At 45.8% G+C, this 21,822-nt stretch overlaps 1 protein-coding gene across 9 annotated transcripts in view; it reads right to left on the reverse strand.

Annotated features, from left to right (window-relative positions):
- PHACTR1 (phosphatase and actin regulator 1) overlaps nt 1-21,822 on the reverse strand; it is a 466,583-nt gene that overhangs the window by 25,056 nt on the left and 419,705 nt on the right. For all 9 annotated transcript variants that reach the window (XM_072945660.1, XM_072945664.1, XM_072945662.1 and 6 more), the window contains 2 exons: nt 18,575-18,825; nt 16,481-16,637 (listed from right to left, as the gene is read on the reverse strand). In XM_072945660.1, the coding sequence (XP_072801761.1) occupies nt 16,481-16,637; nt 18,575-18,825 (408 nt within the window). The remainder of the gene's footprint in view (nt 1-16,480; nt 16,638-18,574; nt 18,826-21,822) is intronic.

A 21,822-nucleotide genomic window follows, 5' to 3' on the forward strand; every position in this document is an offset into this window, starting at 1 on the left:
GGAGAGCCTGACCGTGGCCAGCATCCTGACCAGCATGTCTTTAACAAGAGGTAATTGTGAGGCCTGAAAGCAGAATCCTACACGCAGCAGACAGGAACGCTTGGACACTCAGAGCCCTGAAAGCCACCCTTCCCAGCCAGGCCAGCATCCACGGAGAAGCACGTGGAAGGGGACAGAGAGGGCCAAGCACAGCCAGGGGACCCGTCTCAGCACCTCCTCTGTCTACTTAGAAGACGGACGTTCCTGACATGGGTGTCTGTGCAAGATACAAATGCTTCTTCTTTATGCAGTAAGCGTCGTGTAGAGATTTTGTCAGCCTCCTGTCGCCACAGTTTTACACACGTCCCCGCGTTTTGGAATTTGTCAGAAATGCCACCACAACACTGCTTCATACCTGCGTGATGCTCGGTTAACCGAAACCTGTGTCACTGGGCCTGAGGTCAGGCCTATTTTGCTCCCCAGGAGTCGCGTGCTGTGATCTGACTCTCACTCCGTGTCTCTCTCACTGCTCCCGACCTTCCCCTGTGGGGCTTGGAATTTAGCTTCGACAGCAGGAACAGGAAGACACTCATCACCCCTGCGAATATTTATGTTCAAGCAAGGCCTGCCTGGCATGGCATGTGGCCTTCCCCTATTGAGGACAACACACTCCTTTTGCTAAAGTGACTCCCTCTGGCACATGTCTGGGGAGCCAGTCCCTCCCTAGCTGGCCAACAGCTGAGCTGCACCGCTTTCGATGGTACCTGGGTGTCCCTGAAGCAGCTCCTCTACCTGCTCAGGTAACAGCATTTAAAAGAAGGGACTGTATCCTCAGTGTCATCTCTACAAGCAATGCAGTGCTTCAGATCTGGACTAAGAAGTAAAAGTAAACAGAATCACTTTGACGGTTAGAGAAATTAGCACAAAGGAAAACCATACTTGTGTGAAGACAAATATTTCCAGCCGTCAGATGGAGATATCTGATGGCTGCCCTCCTCCTAGGTGGATCCAGCATCGATGCTGTGAGAGCAAGGTCACCTTCTCTGAACATCCCTAGTCTAGATCTTCAGACACGTCATCTCTTTCTTCTTCAAAGGGACAGACGGTAAATACAGTTAACCCTTGAACGCCACAGTTTGAACTCTGTGGGTTGATTGACATGTGGATTTTTTTCAACACTGAACACTACAGCACGACATGGTCTTCGGTCGGCTGAGCCCACAGACGCAGAACCTTGGATTTGGAGGGAACCTGACCATGGAGGGCCGGACATGGAGAATCGACTGAGCGGAGGGTCTGCATTCCTAACCCCCCCATTGTCCAGGGGTCAACTGTACTTCAGGTTTGGGGGGCCCCTGGGCTCTGTCATAGCTGCTCTGCCCCATCTTCCATCTGGAAGACGTCCTGCCTCTCGTGCACCGGCTCTTCTGCGCACCGTTTGGATAACTGCTGAGTGTTTTTCTTATGCCCCCCGTCCCTGCACTGAGTTCTCATCCTCCGCTGTGGCTTCTGGCTTCCGGCCCCGTGCTCAGGCTTTAGCCCACACGAGGATGGCATTTTCGGTGGGCCTGCAGTTGGATCACAGCTGCAGCTATGCATTCCTTAAAAGCACGCTTCCCTTAATATGATTTATTGCCTCATCTCTTCATTGGCTTTACAGTGATGACTTATTTCCTCTACTAGGGTCCACGGCCTTAGAGCTTTGTCATTAACTCAACCTGAGGATACTGTTATGCACGTGAAGCAGATCAGAATTTACCCCTAAACCCCGTTTACCTGTCCAAGAGGCAGTTTGAAAACTTACAGAAATGAAGAGTTTTAATGTTCAAGAAAATGTCCCATATATTTTTACATATGTCAGTATTCTATTATTAGTCATTTAGGAAACACATTACATAACAAATAAATTCATGACAGATTTAAGCTAATTTCTTAGGTAGTCTAAACATGACATTATAGGTAGGCATTTTTTTTAAGTGGATAAGCTGATTTTATTTTTGCCTGGACAAAGTTATATGAATTTATAGCTCCTTCATGGGAAATGGCCTGAGCATTAGCCAGTGGTACTGTTTGTTGGCTGTGGGGTGAGAATCAGATTTCACAGGCTGTGGCCCCAGATGGTCACATTGCATTAAGGGCTGTGAAGAGAGCGGGCAACATGATGGAGAAGTGAGATGGAGCAAGAGCCGGGTCAGGCGGGGGAAGTGCTCAGAGCACGTGCTGCGCTGACTGGGCAGGCACCAGGCAGAAGGCACCCCCAACCTTTCTCAGCTTCCATGAACCCAAAGGAAGTGCCAAGTCACTTAAGGAGGGCGTGCTGAGGGCTTCCCTTGGACAGGACATTGACCAGCTTCTTGGGGAGAAACATGCAAGATGGCAGACCTGTTGGTTCGAACAAATCTGGGGATGGCAGCCCCTGCCCAGTCTCATTTTAACACATGGGAAGATGCAATGCAATGACCTGTCCTAGCGTCTTTCAAGATGGAGCCTGTTAGTTACAAGATGAGCAAAACAAGGAACATCGTAACAGTCAAAGGAGGGTTGGATTCACTGTGGGTAAAATTCCTTTCAACACGCTGATTACCTGTCAGCTTCCAGTATTTATCTGTCTGCCTATTTTTTTCCCCCAAAGGCACTAATGAGGCTGCCCGTTTTGAAGAACTATTGTTTTAATGGTTCAGTGGGCACAGAACATAAAATTTTCATGATCACATTTCCTAAAATAGAAGCGTATTCACTTCTATTTCAAAAGAACTGCCTTTGGAATCAGAGGGAAATGCGATTTTCCAGGGTTTGTACCTTTGGATGATTTTTCCAGTTTATATTCTGTTAAAAAATTACTAGCTAGCATATATGCAACTTTCAAGGCTATAATGAAAATCTTTGCATTCTAAACCAAGAAATGAATATAATGACGATAAATAAAATGAATTTCTCTTATTAGCATTTTGCACGAGAGTTGGGGTTTTTCTTTTTTGGCCAGTAAACAAAGATGTGCGGGGACCCATGAAAAACAACTGTACCGCGAACGTCTCCGTTGTAACCCAGCTCCGTATGTTAATGTGCAGGACTGTGTGCAGCTCTGCAGGCGAGCTACAGAAAAAGCACGTGCAATCAAACCTGCAGCCACGCTGGCGGATGAGGAAGAAAGAGCATTACATACCATGGAAATTATTCTGCAAACGAGAAATGCCAACTTCACCACTGAAACGGAGAACAAAGAAATCTTAAGGATAAATGATCAGAGCTTCACTGATCATGTGAATGACAGAATCACGAGAATAGTCCCAACTCCAAACGAAGGCACCAGCCAAAGAATCTTCTAAAGTATCTGCTCAGTCTTCAGAATTATTAACGAGACTTTCTCAGCTGTGTTGAACTATTAAGATGGAGAAACGTTTCTCACTCAGGCACTTGATTTAAATGTTCTTTCAGCTAAGTGAGTGGGACTGAGGAGGAAACAGTGCCCGTGAAAGAACTCACCTATGAGAGAATCCAAGGATTCCTTATTCACGGGCCTTCTGATTTCTGAAAATGCTTCCTCAAGATTTAATTCAAAAATTTGCTTTGAGTCATTTGTTTTTCTTTCAGACATGAATTGAGAGAATCAGTGACGATCTATGACTTGGTATACTTTGTAACAGATTAACTGGCCTGTTTCTTCCAGCGAGAGGTGAATGCACTGCTCCCCTTTTTTCAGGGATATTAATTTTTAGCACTGGCTGGTGTCAGAGGACTTGGTTTCAAATCCCAGTGTAGCCAGAAAACTATGTGAACTTGGCTAGCAAGTTAATCTCTTGTGGCCTCAGTTTCCTTATTTGAAAAATTAAGGATGTGAGAGGTGATGACAGTGAGTGCCTGTCGGAGCTCTGAAGTGCTCTAATGCTATGCTTCTTCCCATCCAGAAGATGCAATTGTGAAGGACACGGGAAAACTCACAAACAGACTCCCCATGGAATAGGTACAAAGCCCATTGTGGAAAAAAAATCTCTCCAAATAAGCCAATCTGAAAGCACTAAACCAGATTTTGAGGTAGTGTTCCATGAGATAGAATTATCTTTCAACTAAAGTTTGACAGATACTTTGGATGCTTCATAAGATGATTTAAACTCAGTTTATTCATTGCTTCCCAGTGAATTCACCAATAGCTTTGAGAGCTCCTTTCATGGACAGGAGGATGATAGCACTGACATTCTTATGACTTTCATCTCATAAAGAGATCGAAAGATTGTAGGAAAGAAAAAGAACGTATTGCAAGAAAAGTGGTCTGACAACTAGTGTTGATGTTCCTACTAACGTGTAAGTGTTCAGATTATTCAGTGTTTAAATTATCCAGAACCCCGTCCCACCCCCTTTCTTTTGGAAACATTTTTAAAGGAAAAAAAAAATGGAAAGAGAACTAGTCTAAAATACATCCCACCAACGAAAGCCTGTGCTCCACAAGGACCCACACCTTCCCCACAGACCCTGCCATCAGCATCTCTTTCCCAGGCTAAAGCAGAGAACGATGAGTTACCCTGACCACTTTAAACTTCTCTGAGGGACGATTATCCAGCTGCCTTTTAAATGACACCTAGTATAGTGCAGTGCACCATCAATTCCAACAGGATGCCTACAGAACCAATTTGTTGAGGTTCCACGGTCTCCCTTAGTAACCTGTTTCCCTGAAAAGGTAACCTTAAGCCCACAGAAAACAAACTCGTGCTGCTCCAGGTCCACTGTTCCTTTTGGGGACCTCCCAGTTGTACTTCAGCCAGTTTTTCCTTTAAACGGAAGTAATGTTTATTTGGGGTCTCATTTTTCTCTGGTTGGGATTATCCTGATCTCCTTGAGTTGCGTTACTGAACTGGACCTCACTGATGCAGATCACAGGCACACAGTGATCCTGGCCGCAACACAGACCCTCACAGCTTCTCCACATGATCTGCTCCCCTTGGATTAACTGCAAGTCCGTATTCCAACTGCCAACTGGCTGCCTCCTTCCTTCAGCCAACTGTATAATACTTTCATTTACTCTTATTTTTGACAAATGAAAATTGTATATATTTAAGGTGTAGAATGTGATGTTCTCATACACGTCTACACTGTGAAATAAATGACCACAATCAGTTAACGTATCCGTCACCTCCCAGTAAGTTACTGTCTTCTTGCATATGGAACACTTGGCAGCTACTCTCAAAAAATTTCAAGTATGTAAATTACAGTTGACTCTTGAACAACACAGGGTTGACCTACCTGTGCATAGATTTTTTTTGGAGATTTTTGACAATTTGAAAAAACCTACAGGCAAACCATATAGCCTAGAAATACTAGAAAAAGTTAAGTATGTCATAAATGCATAGAATATATGTAGATATACATGTAACATACAAAGCGTGTTAACTGACTGTTATCTATAAGGCTTCCTGGTCAACAGTAGGCTATCTGTAGTTAAAGAGTTTTGGGAAATCAAGTTATACATGGATTTTCAGTTGTTCTGGGGAAGGGGTGGCACTCAAACACCTGTGTGGTTCAAGGGTCAACTGTATATTAACTACAGTCACCATGCTGTTCATTATCTCTCCAGAAACTACTCAACTTATAACTGAAAGTTTGTACCCTTTGGGCAATAGCTCCCTTTCCCCCTCCAACCCCCAGCCTCTGGTAATCACCATTCTATTTGTTATGAGTTTGACTGTTTTCCAAAGTTGCAACATATAAGTGAGTTCATGCAGTATCTATGTCTGGTTTATTGCATGTAGCATAGTGTCCTCCAAGTTCATCCATGTTGTCACAAATGACAGAATTTCTTTCCTATTTCAGGCTGAGTACTAGTCCATTGTATGTGATTACCACAATCTCTGAAAAGTCTCTTAGTCAAGTCTTTTTCAGATGTGATGGCCCAGATCCATGCCCAGAACACCCAACAAATAAAGACGACCCAAGACAAACGTTGCCTCAGTGGAATTGTTGCAAAGACACTTTGTGCTTATCAAATACTCCAAGTGCTCCTCTACCTTGTCCAGCCTCCCCTGCGGCTGGATTGGGATCATGAGCCTAGTTTTGGTCAGTGAATTGTGAGCAGAAGTGATGTGTTTATCTCCTGGACTCCATCCCTGGCTATGGAGATGCTGGAGCCATGGGTTCTAGAACTAATAATAGATACGAATGGATAGAGGTCATCTGATCCATGGTAGGCTTTATTCCAGTGAAACATACACTTCTAATGTCTTAAGCCATTGGGATTCAGAATTTGCCTGTTAGGGCAACTAGCATTACTGTTCTGACTAATAAGAGTCTAGCAGAACACAGCATTCAAATTCACCACGAGAGGGAAAGAACTAGGGTTCATTATCTACGACTCACTCAGTGCTCCTGAGGACCTGAGTGGGAGGTCCATGTTACAGGTGGGGAAACTAAGGCTCGCGGGAGCCCAGCTAGTCAGTGGTGGATGGAGCTTTCATCCAAGGCCCAGCTTCACAGTCTTCGATTGTCTTCCCTACCAGACCACTGCTTCTCAAAGTCAGTGTGCATCAGAATCATGCTCGTTAAAATGCAGATTTCTGGGTCCCATCCTCAGAATTTCTGATTCAGAGTCTGGGGCCTGAAAAGCTCCATTTTAATAAGTTTCAAGTGATGCTGATGCCAGTGACCCCGGGACCACACTGTTGGAACCACTCCACTGGACCACCTTGTTTCTTGCCCTGCATCAGGTACCAGTGTCTTGAGAACCAAACCACATTGTCAAGTGTTTCAGATCTTCCTACTTACTGTGCACAGTGTTACTGAAATGCAAGAAAAAACCCAGTTAAGTCCAAGATGGAAGAAAATTTTCTATTTTTCTCTTCCTTACAAGACTTATCTCTCCCTTGAGCACATCTGCACATATAAGCCTGAGCCACTGATCCAGAACGCCACCATCCCACACAATCCCCACCCAACCACAGGCACCTGGGAGGGAGATGCTGTTCAACATAAAAACTACAACACACTAAACACTGCTCTCAGCATGTCTGCTTGCAATGGGAAAGCCTTGGATTTGGAAGATGTGCTTCTCTTTGCCACTTGTCGCCCCTAAAGTTCAGAGCTCAGTTTCCTCACCTATGAGAAGGGATCCCCAATTGCAGCCACAGGCAGGGTTGTGGTGAAGACTATCAGAGGAGGTGCTGCTGGGAGAGTGTTTTTATCATCAGCAAAGTGCTCTGAAGTCTCTGACAATGGCATGCCAGGGACAGTCACCCTGAGTGGTTGTCTCCAAAGACAGATCTCTTTCTTAGCCAAGTATTCCGAGAAACAGGACCATTCTTTCCGCACCTGCTAAGATGAACAGCAAACAAGAATCACCAGTGCAGACGACCCCAATAACGATCAGGAGAAAATCCCTGGAACACTAAAAGGGCATCCCTCACCAAACGCTTCCCGGCTAAGAGGAACCTCTAAGCATGGGGCCAAACAGCAGCCTAGAGGACTCGCCCATTCTCCGCTTAGTCCGTAGCTGAATACAGCGGTACCCTTCCTGCCCCTGGGCCCCAAGTCTGAGATGCTGCTGGAATAATCAGCCATTTAAAACAGCTTATTAAAAAAATGACTCCCTATCCCATAATGATGGCTACTTTTTTTCTTTTTAAACCTTTGCAAGTTTTAAACACTGAGGTCGATTCTGTTCCTGCTGGGTAAAAAGCAGCTCCTTTGTCCCTCACTCTTACTCTATCATTGAAAAATGCACAGGCAGCCGGGGCAGCTGCAAGGCACAGACGCAGAGCTCTGGGAGGGCCTGACAAGATGTGGCTTTGTTCCTCAACATCCATTGTGGGGCCTGCAAATTGTGACTCGACACACAAGACAGAGTCAGGGTCAGAACTCTGTCTTGGCAACAGGATGTCAAGACCGCAATCCCTCTTTTTTATTTTTTTAACTGGAGTATAGTCAGTTACAATGTGTCAATTTCTGACGCACAGCATAATCCAAGAACTCAATCCTTACTGCTATCTAACAGCTGGAGGCTGGGCTGAGAGGGCAAGAGGCTGTAGACACCTCTGCAAGGTTCTGAGACAAGTTCAATGGCTGTGGGTCCCTGTGGGACAGGCTAGGACCTGGGACCCTCCACTAGACTGCTCACACTTGCACCTGGACAGACGTCTCTTCCAGCAACAGAATAGAAAGAAAACTATAAGGGACTAAAAATCACCGTACCCATGCGCAGTTGAGGCAAATACGAACAATAAGCTACAAGAAGGCCACAAATCAACCGCCATTTCTGAGATGCTGGGAGCAAAAGCAGGGGACTGTGCGTGATCCCTGCACACGGCACCTCGAAGAGGGTGGCAGACCACCTAGACTACGCCTCCTGCCCATCCACTCACCCACCGGACCCTCACATTCCAACCCTCACATTCCATTTAAGGAAGCAGCCTGCCCTCCATTTAAGGAAGCAGCCCGCCCACGTTTGGCACCTGTTACTTGTGTTCGTTCCCTCATGCTGCAGTACAAGTAAATTTAGGGGGAAAAAAAAGCAAGGAAAAAAAAAAGAAAAGAAAAGAAAAAAAAGGAGAAAAACGCCTTGTCTGAATTTATCCGACCTCTTATCAATTTCTGTTCATGAAAGAGTCCAAGGACCCGAGTCGGTAACACCTGTGATGGGTGTGGCTCGTGCCTCAATACCACCACCTCTACGCATGTGCTTTTCAAGTTTTACTCCACCTCCTCTCCATATGCCTCCCTCAAATCTTATCGGGACTGCTTTCATATCTCTCATTAAACAAAACAAATGTGCAGCTGCCCTTAACTTTCTATCAGGCAGGCAGTGCCGTACCTTGACTCAACTCGGCACCTTTCAGAAGATGTCAGCATTTCTGAAGGGCGTTTACAGAGGACTTTCTATTTTGTGCACTGAGTTAATGGGAGACGTCAAATGGTCTGAAAGCAGCTGAGCTGCTAGAGGATTCCACCTGTCTGTTATACAGATGCCAAGGGATTCAATAACTCTGTTCCCATCATATTCCACCCTGATTTAGCTTGTTCCAATCACTCAGTTTCAGCTCGGTAAGTGACTGGTCTTCAATGTCAGTTTTGTTTGTGGGAGGGCTCAAACTCCACAGAAAAAGCCCACCGACCTGAGCTAGTCCCACCTAGGCTTTGTGGACATGAAGATGAGTGGATACAGCGCCCTTTTCCTGCTCCTCTCTGGTCCCCTCTGAGCCGTGCTCCACTCACGCTCCATCACGGTGGAAGCGGCAATGAGAACGCTGATGATGCTGCAAGGCTGCAAAAGCCAGGTGTGCAAGGAAGCTTCTCCAAAACTTCATTTGAGTCTATTTTCCTCCCTTTTGTCTTTCAAGCGATTCACGGGGACGCATGTCCAGAGCATACTCAATCAGCCAAAGGTGAACTGAATTCATAAAACCTTTGATTGCTATTCCTATTTTTAGTAAGCGCTTTGCAGTGGAAGAAATTACCTCGCCTGGGGAGATGCCAGCTCACCCTTAGCATCAGCTCTTAGATTTTGGGAGAGAGACTATTTGCCACCTTGGAACTAGGCTCTAGTGTGTCAAGACTCTTAACACTGATTTTCCCAAACCACACACAGGATGCCAGCTACAGTTAGAAGTCAGGATGACTGCATTTTATTGCCTGTGCTATAAGCATAAAAAATGGATTTCAAGTTTCTTCCCTTAACATTGTGTTACGATTTAAAGTAGCACATAATCCTTTACACACATCATTTTATAGTCTGCCTATAGTGTGAAGTGTGAACTGCTTAGGAGAGTCAAATACAGATTTAGAATACTCTTCCTTTCTAGCATATTGTTAAATTCTAAGTAAGAGAGAATAACATATTAGGTTTCATGGGAATGATCAGGTTATCATTTTTCCACCTCCCTATCTCATTCCCCACCCTCCGGCCACCGCAAAGACAACAGCTTTTGAAGTGACGGTGTGAGCAGTACAGATGAGGAGAGAAGTGGGGGAATTGTGGTAAGTTTCAAAGGCGGCTCCTACACCTAATCCGCCACATGAGGCTTGGGTGCTGGATCTCATGCTGTACGTATAGATTCAAACTATCCACAGTGACCAGTGTTTCAACCTTAAATCCTTCCGATTTCCAGACTCATTAGCATTAAGGAAAAGAAAGTGGTTACAGCTATTTCAACCGATTTCTTCATTCAACTTCATAAATTTTCCAAAGTCACTGACAGACATTCTGAAAAATCACCTGACTAAATTCCTAAAACAGAGCTGGATCAAAAGTCCTTTCTGGAATACAGTATATTAACAAATAATCCACATAACCACATTCAAGTTAATTTACATCCTATAAGGTGTTCATTCCAAACTGCTACACAGAAATACATGCACACTCTCACAGGTACATTTATCACACACAGAAGAGCTCTACCTTATGTCATCAAAATGTGTAGTGCACACCACAGGATTTAGGACGACACTGCAGACAGGGAAAAGCTATGGCTTCCAAGCCAGAGATTAAATCCAGGGAGGCCAGGCTGAGACACGATTCTTGGGCTGAATTTAATTCATAAGTATACTATGCTTGGTCTTTACTATGTTTTAAAAAATTTGGGATTTTCACTTAAAACATCCATATCTTTTTCATAAGATCTGACAAATGGGTCCTTCATTTCTCCAAAACCAAGGGGGCTGCAGCTGAAGAGCGATGACCCCTTTGGATAAAGGATGGACTTTCCATCTCATGCTAGCTCCCCACACTCCCTGTTAACAGTGTTAGAACGGCCTGACTGCCTATGTTCAGTGTTTGTCTGGCCCTGGACACACAACTGAGTTTGTGGCTCCTCTTCCAGGTAGACGCACTTTATGCTTCTCCAAACGTTATGGACTGAGTTGTGCCTCCCCAAAATACCTATGCAGAAGTCCTCGGTACCCCAGAGTGTGACCTTATTTGGAGACAGGCTCTCTATAGAGGTAATCAAGTTAAAACAAGGTGATGGATGGTTGGGCCTTAATCTAAGATGATTGATTTCCCTACAAAAAAGGAGAAATTTGGACACAGACACACACACACACACACACACACACACACACACACACACACACACACTGGGGGGAAGTGAAGATGAGGGCAGAGATGCACACAAGCCAGGGAACACCAAAGACTTAGCAAACCACCAGAAGCCAGGGGAAAGGCCTGGAACGGACTCTCCCCCGTGGCCCTTGGATGGAACCAACCCAGCCGACACCTTGACTTTAGACTTCCAGGCTCCAAAATGGTGAGACCATAAATTTTTGTTGTGTGAGCCATTCAGCACGTGGCACTTTGTTACAGAAGCCCTAGAAAATGGATCCTCCGAGTAGCTGAAATTAAGTCAGTACCCTCTGACCCCTGGGAGGAGTCAGAGGGGAGTGGCCTCAATCGCCAACTATGTCCAGTCTAGGAAAAGGACATCACGAGGAGCAACATCCTTTCCAAAACCAAGCAAGCCTTCCAAAAGCTTCCAAGAGCTTCCTCATTGGATGTTTCCAATTTTCAGAAGGGGCTATGCCTGCTCCAGCTCACAGGGGTGCTGAAAAAATTCTGGTCAACCATAACTTCGACTAAGATGATGACAGTTCACCCGTGGGTGGGAGGGTGATATTTTAAGGGTGAAGAGGTATTTTAGGGGCACAAGTGTGTCAAGGAGGCAGACTGCCCAATTCCTCCTTTATTCCCAAGCTTAATTTAGGTTATATACTCCTACATAAACTGCAAAGCCCCTCCCATTTTACTTTTCTTCCCAGGTTTTTTGCCCTCCTGACTGATCCGAATATTACAGAGGGTACTGGAGGAAATAGAGGGAGAAATCTCAGTTGGAGAGGACTGGGCCAGTTGGGTCTGAAAAGCAGGCTGTTCCCAAGAGGAAGCCTCTACACACTGACTGTTGAGTGACCATGACCAGATCATGTTTTAGAGTCTTAGCTTCTTCCTATTAAAATAAATAGTCTTAAATATCATACGGTATCTCTTATATGTGAAATCTTTTGAAAAATGACACAAATGAACTTATTTACAAACCAAAAATAGACTCATAAACTTAGAAAACAAACTGTGGTTACCAAAAGGGAAAGAGGATGGGGGGAGGGATAAATTAGGAGTTTGGGACTAACACACACACACTACTGTATATAAAATAGATAAACAACAAGGACCTACTGTATAGCACAGGGAACCATATTCAATATCTTGTAGTTACTTATAATGAAAAAGAGTCTGAAAAAGAATATATATATATATATATATATATATAAAACTGAATCACTTTGCTGTATACACCCAAAACTAACGCAACTTTGTAAATCTACTATTCTTTAATTTAAAAAAAAAGTAGTCTTGGTGACTTACAGACCGATTCACTTTCTAAAGGATGTTTCAGAAGCAAAAGCATTACTTCTTTAGGCATCAGACTTCCCTTTAATTCTCAAAACCCCCATTCCCAACGGTCCCGAGCACCATCCTCTGGATGGAGTGGGGGTGGGGGTCACTTCTTCAACACATCAATACCTCAAGCTGGGAAGTGGAGAAGGGCCAGCAGGCACTGTGCCCTGGCTGATCAAGGGGTCACTCACTACGAACACTGAGAAGCATGGCTTCTTGTCTGATTTTTTAAACAATGATTTTGCGGGAGAAGAGGTAGTAAGTTGGATTTCTAATACATAAAATGGAGTCCTGTGGACTCAATATTACTTTCTTGGGGGAGTGAAAAGCTCAGTAAAAGAAGGCAACTAGAAATGAACTGGAGAGCTAAGATCACAGTTAGGCTGACCACCTCCTCGGGTTCAGGTTGAAGGGCCCAGAGAAGAGACTCAGAGAGCAGGCAGCAGCATCCTGCATCTGGGGGCGCTGTGGAGGGCGAGGGATGGCCCCAAGGTCTCTACATCTCCACTGACTGGAGGTCACTGGAGAGGAAAGACCTGCTCATCTAGCCCTGAGAAGGGACCCTCACATCTGTGGACTCAAAGCTTTTTGAGAACTTCATCAATTTAACATTTTAAGCACGTACCCTGACATATTTCTTTACTTACAAGTTCTATAGAAGCATGACTGCATGGCTACACCACGTACATTATAATACCGACACAGTCAACTCAAATGAGGCAAGTTCAACTGGAAGTTCTACAATTTCACCCCGGCCCCCTCAGAGGACGATCTTGTTGGCCCCTTGGGTCTCTGCACCCAGCCTGAGTCTGTGCACGTAGTGGGCAGAGCAGTGTGCACCCAGCCGACCACGTCCATGTCTCAAGGGCAGCCCGCACTTCTCAAATAGCAGTCAACTAAAATAGCTATTAATTACCAAGGCATCCAGATGACTTTTGACTGAGGTTTAGGAGAGTCTGCCCAATAGCATCAGTCAGAAAGCATTTCTGGAAAAACAGTATTTCTGCATTCTTTGGTAGGAACTCTGCCTTAACACTTGGCATCATTTTACTTGATGTTTCTGTTCCCTACCCCCAATCTGGAATTATTCTCGAAATGCATTTTTTCTTTAATGTCATTAAAACTGCCAGGCTAAAATGATGTCTTCTATCTTGCTCAGTCCATGAGGATTGCAGACTTGGCTGCACATTTTCCAAAGACTTCCCGTACATCTCACGACCTCAAACAGCCAAAGGATGCCACAGCCTTGAGGCTTCAGAAATGCAAACAGATTCCTACATTCTCTGTTATTTTTGAGGATAATGAAGTTCACATTTTGCACAAAGGGATCAGATGATCTCGTCTAATCCCCTCGGATTAGGAAATGTAGGTCCAGAGAGCAAGTGCCTACTTAGGCCAAGGCTCCTGGCCTCAGATTAGTTCACTCTCTACCATGGTCACCCTCTGGTTCTCAGATTTACCCTTCATTCTGCCCTGGCTTCGGGATAAATGAGTGGCTGGAAGCACAAAGCTGGGTTTTCATTTTAAAGGGAACAGTCCTTAAAACTCCTTGCCTCCAGGAGGACCTTGAGATGTGGACTGGGCCCAGCCACCAGGTCTGCTGAACACACCTGGTGGCCTTTCCTTTAGGCTCAGTTCCTGTAATCTGGCCAGAGAGGCCAAGGGTTATACCACGAGGAAATAACCTCCACAGCTGAAACAGGGAACAAAGACAAAATGGATTCAGAGCTCAGTACCTTGTACGTTCCCGACCCCGCCCTCTCTACCTCCGTCTTTCTCAGCCTGGTCAGTGTGTCCTTCTGCTGATCAGGGCGAACGAGGGGTGGGTACAGATGTCTGCTATGGTGAAACCTCCGTGGATTTCATGACTCCTAAGCAGTACTGAAGTGTTGTTAGAAGAAGGGTTGGAAATGGTTGATTCACAAGGCTCAGACTTCAGATGCAGAGTTCTTTCAGGGCAGGGATGGTCTATGTCTCTTCCCACCTCTGGGATTTGTCATTGCCATCGCCGGGCACTCATGCTGGCCGTATGTGAGGCACGAGAAACTGGGCTGTCTCTTTTTAGGAGTACGTTCTGGGACAACTATAGCCTTTTTCACTTTGTCAGCTTCCTCCAGGTAGAACAGCTCTACGGTGAACAAGCAGAGCAGCCAGCTGCACACGTCTGCTTTCTGTACCTCCCACCTTTGTCTCTCTCTCCACAGAAGATGCCGCCTTGGGCAGCCAGATGGGCTGGCTTCTCACGTACACCTGTAGAGAAGTTCTCAATTTCCCCCACAACCCTGGGGCTCTGCTTATGCTGCAGCAAAGCTGGGGAAATGGGAAGCAGGGGAAAGAATGAGCAGAAAGGACGCCCACACTCAGGGGTGGAGCTGAACTTTGGGAAGGGGGACTGGGTCCAGGATCTGCTCCTTCTCTTTTTTCTAGTCCCCCAAAGGACAGTCCTGTTTGTACTGGTTGTAAAATTGAACGAGCTGGTGCAGGAAGCAGCCTAGAATTACATACACCCACTCCACCCAGCCCCAGAGAGATCTGGCTCTATGTGGGGGGGGGGGTTGGGGGAGGAGGTTTGGGGAGCAAGGACCATTGTCTCCAAGTACCTGAAAGCATGCATGTTAAGAGAAGGGCTGAGGCACTGAGTAGCTGCCGAGAGAAGAGAGTAAGACCAATGGGTGGGAGACCCATGGACAGAGATTTCAGTTCAATAGAAGGAAGGGTGTTTAACAATCGGGCTCTTCAACAATGGGACAGGCTGTCTAGAGTGCGGTGAGTAATCACTGAGGTAGTAAGAGAGATCGGATGTCCAAGGTGTGGATGTGGTACCAAATTCAATCAGAGAGAGAGAGTTAGATTTTTCATTCTGTAACTTGAAAGACCACGTATCACAAGGTCAAATCACCCACCAGTGTTGACCGTTTTGCACAGCCCTGTACCATTAAAACAACAGCCTGAAGGAGGAAACCAAGTGAATTACGAGAAAGAGAAGCTGCCCTTAGGTGACAAAGTAAATCAGGTGGGAGCGAGGAACTGCGGCACACGGCTGGATGATGTCCGTGCCCCTATAACTTCTTTATGCACCCATTTCCTCACGTGCGTTGATGAAGCTGACAATGAAAGTGACTTGACTGGGCTGCTGGAAGGAGAAAATGAAATAACAGCAGATAATTGAGGGTGTACTCTGGGGCAGGGACGGTTTTAAATGCTTTACTTACACTGTTTAATTCTTACACCAACCACCCCATCTTACAGAGGCAGAAACACGGGTGGAGAGAGTAAGTGACTTACACGAGGCTCTGCGGCAGGCAGAGGGAGTGTCGGGAGGAAAGCGGGGAGAGGGAGACCTCTACACACTGGATCCGAACCCCGAGCACAGGGCCAAAGTGGGGACTCACGGGGTGAATGTCATTACAGAGCGGCGGCATAATGTATGGTCAAGAGGGGGCGCTCCAGAGCCATCCTGTACGACACTATGCACGTAACTCAGGTTCTGTCTGTCTGGTGTTCTTTTCCATGAAATGGGCACAGAAAGGTCCATTTCATAGGGAAGCTCAAAGATTAAATGAATTAATACACATACAACATTTAGAAGAATGTCTGGCAAATAGCATGCTGCAAATGCTAGCTAACGCCATATAAAGATGTCCTAGGGTACTATTACACACACAGGTGTTTAACCTTAATATGACATCCTGCTTTGCAGACACCTGTAATATCCACACATAAAGACAATCACTCCAGAAGTCACAACTCAGTAAAGATGCATCTTTTCCCACCACTGACCTCTTAGCTGCACAATCTAACAGAAAGTGCATTTATTTGATTGCTTTGGAAAACTTAACCAAACCACAGTGCCTCTGTGTGTGTCCTCAGTTCTACTGGATGATGGTGCTTTTCCTACAGGTGGTTGTTCTCCCTGGAAGTCTGCCTCTCAGCTTCTCCCTGAACCTTTAATCAAGTGAAATGTCCAAGATTTTGGTAAGTGAAGAAGAGGGGACCATAGGAGCAGCCCTGGAGAAGAAATGTTTTCCACTGACTTTTTCTGTAGGCAGCTGCTCAAGAGACACTCAGGTCTGATTTGAGGATGGGGACTGAATTCTTCTACTGAAATCTGCAGAGCCAGTGGTTCTGCGGTCCTACCTGGTGAGCTTGGTGCCGATCTGCTGCCTCAGCTCCAGCCTCTCCTCATCCGTCTGCCGCGGAAGGATGTTCTTTTCTTCCAGTTCTCGCTTGGAAGGCCTGTTGCTGAGTTTGATGGCTAAGGAGTCCTTCCTGCACACCTTCATGGCCAGGGAGCCTGCAGGAGGGGAGGGACGAGTTAGTCAGGCTGTCACAAACCTGCCTGGGCTCCCATGGGGCTGACCAAGGGCCACAAAGTGACAGGCAGGGAGACATACACCATGGCCCAACACCAGACAGTGGTCAAGAGCTCAGTCAGAGGATACTTGCATATACTTCCTGCAATCAGCATATCATCTCTACCTTGCAGCATGCTGGGCATGTGACGGGCACACGGGGAGCCTGTGATTGGATCTCTGCTCCACAGGCCCCCCAGCATGCGGACAGCATCACAAAGAGGGGGCAGGACAGTCCGTGGAGTGCAAAACAGAACGCAACGGGCAGAGGAGGGACAAAGGCCTTCGGTAATTATGGAAGGCTTCTCAGAGGAGGAGGAGGGGCTGGCACTTGCAGGATAATGGAGGCAAACAGAATATAGGCTGGCAGGCATCTGCACGTCTGAAAGGCTGGAGGTGACAGATGAACCAGGGAATCCTGGGAGACAAAAGACATCAGCTACAGTGGAGCTGGGGATGGTGGCGGGAAGTAAAGTCAGGCAGACGAAGTGGGGTCAGTGCAGCGCAGGAGAGGGAGTGAGGTCACTGAAACAGGCCATATTCTGGGGTTGTTTATCTTTCAAACATAAGAGGTTCTGAGCACCAAGGGCAGAGCTTCCTTACACCTGGGATAAATCCATGATTCTCAATCAGGAACGACCCCCTCCCACTTCCCTAGGCAAAGACACTTGGCAAAGTCTAGAGACATTTTTGGTTGTTAAACTGGGGTTGGCAGGGGGGTCACTACTGGCATCCAGTGGGCAGAGGCCAGGGATGCCAATAAACACCCCACGATGCACGGGCCAGCCCCCATGAGGAAGAGGCATGTGGTCCAAAGTGCCGCCTGCGCCGAGGCTGAGAAATCCTGGTGCGAAGAGTTCCATTCTCTGGGCAAGAAATGGTAAGCGGAGGCTGGGTAACAGCTCCTGGGTAACAGCTCGGGGGGCACGTGGCTCCCCTCCGTGGCTCCCTCCTTGATGCTGTTCTACTCATTTCATGGCGCACCTGGACTCGTAAGCAAAGCTCAAGTCCAGCTATCCCAGGTCTGGGAGCTGTAAAGCAAGAGGAAGGGACAGGGAGGCAGCAAGTTCAGGGGCCTCCTTTGGATTTCATACAGAAAGGGCTTGTCTTCCTTCTCCTTCCGCTGGTTTTAGAACTTGGGCTTTGGAATGAGACACCGGCAGCTCCAAATCCCAGCGCTGCCACTTAGTAGGTGTGAGGCTCTGGGCAAGTCCCTCACCTCTCCACTTCCTTCCCTCACCTGTAAAATGGGGCAGTAGTTTATGCCACTGGGTGCTGTAAGGTGTAGACAAGAGAATAAAATCTTAGCTCACTGTCAGGCACGTTGTCGGTAAAACGTTACTATTACGTAAGTTCACGTATTAAAAAGTTGACCAAATATCAGCCTATATTCACTTAACTAAAATCTATTTGCTTCTCAAAGCCAGAATGATAGATTTTCAACGTGGCTTTCATCATTTTTTCTCTTGTCTCTTAGCACATTTCAAGGCCTTAAAGAAGAAATTTAAATTCAGGCCTTCTAAAGTGGTTGAGGTAGGCGTAAAAATGAATTTGTTCCATATACAATGCTTAGCAGCACTATGGAGCATTCTGTAGACTCAAATTGAATTTTAAGGTGCCCCCAGCCTTTTTTTTTTAATTGATGGGGGTGTTGCATCCCAAGGGAAGCAATCAAAGAGACACACATCTGAAGAGGCAGGAGACGGTAGCATGGTGTTGCATTTTTGGAGCTCTGAGGCTGTTTAGAGAATAGTCACTCTTTCATTTTACTCATGAAGAAACAGTACCACCAGACCTTGGACTAGAACCCACAAGGGTGGGCAGCTCTTCCCACCAGCCCCGCCCCCCCCACCCCCGGGGAGGAGGCAGATGCACCCACTAGTGTACAGGGAGCTGTCGTCATCCTCATCCTCTTCCTCCTCCTCCTCCTCTTCTCTCGTGTACAGGCAAGGAGAGTCTTCATAGTCTGACTCATGAGGCACATTTTCTTTATTGTCATCACATTCAATCACAACAGTTGGCACTTGTCTTATTTCCGGAAGGCCCAGAGGTCCTGCTTTGGTGACACTGTCACCCGAGTGCAAACCAGAGCTGTGGTAGGAAGTAGAACAGGGAACCCGCTGCTCAGAGCTGTTGAAAGAGAAGGAGAAAAGAAGACATTCATTCTAGCTAAGGCGTCATGTCAATGCAATACGACCTTTTTAAAACTTAGCTGTCCCGTCCTAAGAGGCAAAAGGTCTACTGGGCAATTCAAGCCTCACTTCTCATCTTACAGCCAAATGTGTTAGGACGGCAGTTACCCTGATGGAGGGAGCAGCACGGAACAGGGAACAAGGATTCTAATTCCCTGTGGATGGATGGTGGTGATGGTAGCACAATTATGAAACTGTACTTAAATGCCACTGAACTGTGTACTGCAGAATGCAGAAGATGGTAAATTTTATGTGCTGTTTATTTGCCACAATTAAAAAAATTTTTTAAATAAAATTTTAAATTTCTGATTAAGAGTGATAACTCCAGTGGTTGAAGGAAGGTTCCTATGCAACTCACATGTTTCACAGGAAGAGTAAAAGGATTAATTTGATGATGAAGCTGGAGATTCAGGAAAGAGATGCTGCAAGAGGGTCCAGCCTGCAGAGCTCTACAGCATGAGTGGTCAGGGCTGAGTGTGGGAGAGACTGAAACGTCACAGATGGAGATGCAGAGAAAGAGAAGAGGTGGAACCACCAGGCTGGACCACCAAGCATGACAGCAGGGTGGACATGGTCAGGGTCAATTCAGACAAAGTTCTCTCCCAAGGACAAAGCCAGACCCTCAGGAGACACAGGTGGTGCCCGTCTGGTTTGTCAGCAGGTCAATGTTCTAAGGAGCAACGATGATAATATTCTTGGTTTTAATCCTTTGGTTGAGCCAACTCAGATGAAATATATATTTTTAATTAAAAATGATCTGGTTCGCAATAAAAGTCATACAAGTTCAATGTAAGAAAATCAGGAAACGTGTGTCATCAAACATAAAGAAAATAGTTATTTTCTTAATAGAGTCTATCCTAGGTTCCTACAGCAATTTGGAATCCTTTTTATGACCAGCTCTGAATGAAGTCCAGCAAGAACAACGGAGCCAGAAACATAGCTAAATTTTATAATTCTTTTTCAGATTAACTGGTAGTGGAATTTACGTCTTTCATTTAAGGAATTTCTAAACATAGGAAACTGAATGCATTTTACCAACCAAAAGTGTTTGGCATGCATAAGGAAATGAAGCAGAAGGTTATCCTCTACGGCAACAACTTCTTATCCAAAAGAAAAATCTTACTCACGACATGTGAATGCATGCCAGGTCTCCTTTAAAACTTTCAATTATGTTTTAACTGATTGCTAGGTCTAATTTAAATTCAATTAATTTTCCTCCTCCTATTGTTTCCAAAGGGCTGTTTTTCTCTTTGTATTTTTCATGTAACTCTTTAGGGACACAAATGGAAAATCTAGTCAACATGTTTATGAGCTATGATGTTCAAGGCAATGAATTAAATTAACTTTAAAAAAAAAACCCAACCTTCAACCATTAAGATTAAATCACATATTTACAAAAATGCAGCATCTTCATTAGATATTAGCAGGTTAAGGAGTCCATTTTCTACTTAAATTTAATACAATGGCAGTGAGAGAAGCTAGATGGAACACATAACAGATGGTCTCCGGGTGACAAATATAATAGCTGACTGAGAGGTGACTGATAGGGGAATTACTGACCCACCTCACAAGATGGCCCTTCCATCAGACGATGATACTCCCTGGGTTCCAACCCTGCTTGGATTTCTACATTGGGTGTTAAGGGAATTACGGATGAAAGAGGCAAAAATATAATTCCATGGCTCATATTTTGCCCCATCCCTGCCTTTTCCCCACCCCATGTATGTCTCCTGCAAACGCACAGAAGTGGGGACATGACAGGAGCGGGGATGAAAAGAAGCCAAGAGATATCCTTATCTGGTGGGAAGAATCTTTTGAGGAAATAAAAGTTGGAAACCAGAAAGCGTAAGCATTCCTTAAGGTAGAAGGCTCCAAGCTGCCTCAAGAGGATGGAGAGAGAAATATTATGCAAAGGAAGATAAGAAACTCAGCTTCACAGGTAGTCTGTGATGAAGAGGAGACTGTGGTTTCTCCTCCCTCCAAGATACACAGGAAGTGTGAGGCCTTGAGTAGAAGGGGATTATGAGGTCCCTTGGGCAGGTCCTACATAGAGTGCTACCATGGTGACCAGTCATAGTGACCAGCGACTGCCAGAGACCTCACCTGGCCAACCCATTCATCTTCCTGAGTGTGAATCGAGCACGTGACAGAATATCTAGTTTCCAGAAGGACAAAGAAGGTATTTTCCAGCAAGCTAGGTGAAAACTCACCAAACTCACCAAAAGGGTTTTAAAATATTCTGTTAATCAATATCCACTGACTGCCGACTATGGCTTAGGAAAAATTGCTGAGAGGGAAGAAGACAAATACCCAGCTAGCCCACACGCCTGGTAACTCCGGAGGAGCACCGGACAGCAAGAAAAGACACAGGAGCGCAGAAGAGTTAGCCGAGAAGGGGGCTGGCAAGGTTCGGATGGGGCCTCAGTTTGAGGAGGCAAGACACAGATCCAAGTCTGAGTTTTGTCATTTACTACCTCCTGACACTGGGCAGATTATTAACTTCTCCGAGCCTCACTTTCCTTGGGCAAAATTGGGTTAAGTTGTATTTTTTTCATGAGGGCTGGTGCAGATGAAGTGTCCCACTGGCACAGCCTCAAGGGAGCCCCTCACTTGTAATTTAAACAAAGGGCCTCCCCTTCCAAATGGTTTCCACGTACTCTCCATGTCAATCTGTTTTCCAGACTGTCATCAGAACAACGTTCAGAAACTCAGACAGAACCATTTCACCCGTTAGAACTCGGAAAGTCTGCCTAGTCTATGAACTCAGCGCTCCAAGAGTGAGACACGTGGAAAACCCAGAAAATCCACATTACCAGCTACACTATTCACAGCAAAGGACGAAATCAGCTGAAATGTAGCCCCTGACTGTATCTGGCCTCTCCTCCCCACCACCCAGCCCGATCGGTTTTCTGTAACGGAATTGCCACTCAGAAGC

This window comes from Vicugna pacos, chromosome 20 (assembly GCF_048564905.1).
Source record: "Vicugna pacos chromosome 20, VicPac4, whole genome shotgun sequence".
Lineage (NCBI taxonomy): Eukaryota > Metazoa > Chordata > Mammalia > Artiodactyla > Camelidae > Vicugna > Vicugna pacos.